This window comes from Populus euphratica, unplaced genomic scaffold, assembly GCF_000495115.2.
Source record: "Populus euphratica unplaced genomic scaffold, PopEup_1.0 scaffold105.1, whole genome shotgun sequence".
NCBI classification, from domain to species: domain Eukaryota; kingdom Viridiplantae; phylum Streptophyta; class Magnoliopsida; order Malpighiales; family Salicaceae; genus Populus; species Populus euphratica.
Genome location: NW_011499990.1, coordinates 310,923 through 315,578, shown reverse-complemented (window position 1 = coordinate 315,578; position 4,656 = coordinate 310,923). Strand labels below are relative to the sequence as shown.

Sequence of the window (4,656 nt, the reverse complement as noted above, 5' to 3'; positions counted from 1 at the left end):
AGATCCGGGTTCCGGGTTTTGACCGGGTCACCGGGTTTTGACTGGGTCGAACGGGTCGGCCGGGTCAATTTTTATTTTTAAAAAAAATTCAAAACGACGTCGTTTTAATAAAAAATAAATAAAAGTCAACGGGTTACCACCGGGTTTTTGACTGGGTTTTGCCGGGTCGTCCAGTCACGGCTTACCTTATTTTGTCATCAACCTGGCCCGGTTCCAGCCCCGGTTGACCCGCCGGGTCGTCCAGTTACGGTTTACCTTATTTTTTCATCAACTGCAACCCGCTGGATTCGAGCCGAGTTTTAAAACTATGCTCGAGACCATTCAAAAAACCCATATGAGAGGGGATCGATCTGTGTCATGTGTCATTCCTCCGGCCTCAATCAGGCGGACGAAGACAACAGGCAAAAAACTAGAACTGTTGTTGATTAGAGTTTTCACATAAGAATTCGTACTTTATTTGTAAATAATCCATAGTAAACTCCTGTCAAAAATCAATCTTTATAAAAACCAAAATTAAGTTAAAAATCCAAAAAGTGCAGGATTGTGCGGCAAAATCTAAGCCCAGAAGTTATGGGTTTTTCTTGTTAGACTGTTCATATGACGCGAACCGGTTTTTTCTCAGAGTTAACTCTGCAATCCACTACCCTAACTGTTCAGAACCACACATGAAATTCTTCGAACACGCCTACATCAATATATGATGCATGATAAGAATGATTACTTGTTGATCACCATGCAAATGGAAAACAAACAATTTTGATGAAAGCTCCGGGTCTGATTTTATATATAAGAGCAATTAAATAAAATATATCATAAAAATTACCGCAAATATTCGATAAAAGCTCCGGGTCTGATTTATATATAAAAATAATCTTAAAAAAACCTATCAAGAAAACTACCACAAAGTGGCCAACCCTAAAGGAGGGGGCCGAGTCATCTTCTCACCCAAGCAACTCTTCACTCTTCTCTTCCATTAATATATCTTTAGATTCACAACCACTGCGCCACCGACGCTTCGGTATCTGAGTAGCGCAATCTCACTAAAACTGGTCCAGATTTTGTTGTGAAATAGGGTACCTGAAAGATAAATTTTATTTTCATGGTGAAATTAAATACACTTGTAAGTAGGGAAGACCAGAACAGCAAATGGAAGTACTTCATCACAGGGAGAGAAAAATGTTACCATACCGTGTCAATAAATGGCTATGACCTTGTTGGACGATGCACCTAAACCATGTCGGTAAATCTCTAAAAATAGAAAATCTGTCAAAAAAACTAGTTAACATGCATTAACTATTGGTTAGATTGTCTATCAACTAAATTCTTAAGATCCTAGAAAACCTAACAATAATCATCGATGCTGAGGTGGCTGTCCAGGATGATTGGGAGCAGCATTCATTATCTCCGAGGTTGGCTGACTATTTGCAGGATTTGCGGGAGGAAAGGGGGCAGTAAGTGGATCAGTATTTATGGGAGGAAGGTCGCCAGTGGAAGGGGCAGTATTCATGGGAGGAAGGCTGCGAATAGGAGCAGTGTTCATGGGACAAACGTTGACAAGAGGAGAAGGATTCATTGGAAGATTAGTTGGCATGATAGAATAGAGGTTAAAAAAATGGTCAGGGATATTAAAAGGAGAAGAGTATATAGGATTCAGAAATTCATCGTGGAGTCCCATTTGCTCGGATGACCGGTCTTCAGGATTAATGGAGTCCACTGGGGCAGGAGTTCCAAATGTCTCCTCCAAACCAGGGATCTGTGAATCTTGAAACATAAAGAACTTATTAGCATCTGGGAATATGCTTGTACCAGTCTGTTGTTGGCTTAACTCATCAAGTATCGGGAATGAATTCTCTAAAGAATTAGTAACCATGCCGTAAATCTCCCCGGCAAAGCTAGCCTCTATAGCAGATAGATGATTTGGATCACAATCATGATCGTTTATGTAATCTTCATCATCAGCATCGATTGTCAATAAAGGATTTTCCTCATATCTTTGTCGATTTCTGACATTGGTACTAGCAGGCGTACTCTTCTTACCTTTCTTGTAAATCCTGCACAGAACGCAGTCATCCAGCTGCACCAAAACAAAGAAAAAAAAATCTGATTAATAACCATGTTAAGAATAAGCAAATGCTGTTATGTCAATTGGCGACAGAAGAGCATCCATGTACCCTCATGTCGTCTCTATTATTTCTGACATGAAGAGGGGGAGCGTCCAATCTAAACTCATGCATTATCCAGTTGGTTTTGTCACCCTTTGGAGGCTTTCCGGCATAATAAACGAGCGCCTTCCTGTGTCCAACAAGCTTTTTCTGATATGTGATTGTATTACCAGCTTCAATAACAGGTTTTTGATACGTGATTCCCTTGTCAGCTCCAGTGGCTTTCCAATATCCACCACCTGCGGCTCGATTCGGTCTAGTTCCGTTTTTATACTTTCTCTTCCTCGGTGTGAAAAAGTACCATTCGTTTTCTCCATGATGACTATATTGAGCTGTTCATATAAACAGACAAAATTTATATTTGTAATCATAGTATCAAAATTAAAACATGTATATATAAATATAATCAATACTTCAATCGGTTTATAGTGAAAATAAAACCTGCAAGATCCTCGGGATCGAATTGATAGAGATCAGCATTAATAATCCTGTTCATAGGCAATGGCAGACCCTTGACTTTCTTGTCCAAGTAATGCAACACCAGCTCATAATCAAAAGGGCGAAATCTATATCCCGGTGGGAAAGTACTGAAATAACTATCGTTATCTTGATAATTAGAAAATCTTTGTGGCGGTGGTGGTCGTGGTCGTGGAGTAGGGGTAGAAAGTGCCTGAAACAGTGGATTCATGGTAGGTGGCTGTGGCACTGGTGGTGGTGATGAGTTAGAAGCCATCAGGGCCTGGGGTGGTGACGGGTTTGAAGGGATGTTTGATGACGATGGAGTGGAAACAGAAGGCTGCTCATGTGGGTTCGGTTCCTCAAGAAACTGCATTGCAGGACTCTGCGAACAATTTTCTTCTCCGGACGACGACATTAACTCTCAACAAGTCAACGATAGGGACTCTTATCGATTTTGGGAACAGTATATATAGACACACATCCCTTGAACGCAGATGGATTTGTTTATTTTTGAGATATCTTTATTTTCTTAATAATAGGGATATATTTAAAATCCAATACTCGACCGTCTTGGCAACCTGATAAGCTCTATCTCTATATGAATTTCATCTTAGTTGTTTGTATTTATATGATTTTTTTTTTATGAAAAATTCCAATCCGAATTTGTTTAGTATATACATTCCTTCTCAGTTTACAGTTCTTTTCCAGAAGGGTTACCGAGTGCATATGGGATTGAATATGAAATTAACTAGTCCGTTTACGTGTTGGATTTTACTGTAATTAAACTTAAAATCAACTACCTACCCAGAAAAAAAAAGTAATTATATTCGACTATTAAATATTAAATTCTATCACATAAATTGAATTAATTTTTTATTGAATTTAACGAGTGACAAAGTAGTTTAGCCCATAGTTTTAAAATCCGGCCAGGCCCGGCGGGTTGATCCGGGACCCAACCAACCTGAGGCTGGAACCGGGCCGGGTTGATAAAAAAATAAGGTAAGCCATGACTCGGCTGACCTGGCGGGTTGACCCGAAAACCTGGACGACCCGGCAAAACCCGGCCAAAAACCCGGTGGTAATCCGTTGACTTTTATTTATTTTTTATTAAAACGACGTCGTTTTAAATTTTTTTAAAAATAAAAATTGACCTGGCCGACCCGTTCGACCCGGTTAAAACCCAGAACCCGGGCTTTGGACCGGGCCTTGGACCAGGCCGAGTTTAAAAACTATGGTTTAGCCAGCCAATTAATGTTATTTTTTTAATAAAAAAAGGCTAATTTTTTTCAATCATTATCAACCTAAATTCAACTATCCACCCAGAAAAAACAAAAAAGTAATTATATTCGACTATTAAATATTAAATTCTATCACATAAATTGAATTAATTTTTTATTGAATTTAACGAGTGGCGAAGTAATTTAGCCAGCCAATTATTGTTTTTTTTTTAATTAAAAAAAAGGCTAATTTTTTTCAATCATTACGCTCTTGCTTAGAAAAAAGGATTAGCAATATCTTCTTTCTTCTGCTCAACACAAGAAGCCTTACTGACATTATCCAACTAATGGAAGACCAGAAAAGGATTCGTATGGAGTTCAAGATGAAGACAGTTTTTGGTTTGGCGGTTAAAATTTGGCGCTTAAAATTATGGTTTTTGAAAATTTAGATTTTATTTTTTTAATTTTTTTAATATTTTATATTAATATTAAAAATACTTTTTAAAATAAATATTATTTTAATAAATTTCTAAATAAAACTATTTTTCATCTAAACCGTAATTAGTATTATATTATAAGGTATTGTTTAGAAATATGATATAAATTATATTTTTAAAAACTTTAAATTTTTTTTATTAAAATTTAATATATTTTAAATTATTTTGATATATTGATATAAAAAATTTTTAAAAATTAAAATAATATTATTAACATATATCTTTAATATAAAAAATTATTTTAAAAAAATAATAATCTAAAACAAATTAAACAGCCGAAGGACTCAACTTTGGCGCTGCGGCTGCGGCTGGGGATTTTTT

General features: G+C 36.7%; 1 protein-coding gene across 1 annotated transcript; it reads right to left on the bottom strand.

Annotated features, from left to right (window-relative positions):
- Positions 1–1,351: 1,351 nt before the first annotated feature.
- Positions 1,352–3,036, bottom strand: LOC105140351 (NAC domain-containing protein 78-like). Its single transcript, XM_011047148.1, has 3 exons — positions 2,604–3,036; positions 2,172–2,494; positions 1,352–2,074 (listed from the first exon to the last, which is right to left on the bottom strand). The coding sequence occupies exons 1-3, from the start codon at positions 3,034–3,036 to the stop codon at positions 1,352–1,354; spliced, it is 1,479 nt and encodes a 492-aa protein (XP_011045450.1).
- Positions 3,037–4,656: the final 1,620 nt, after the last annotated feature.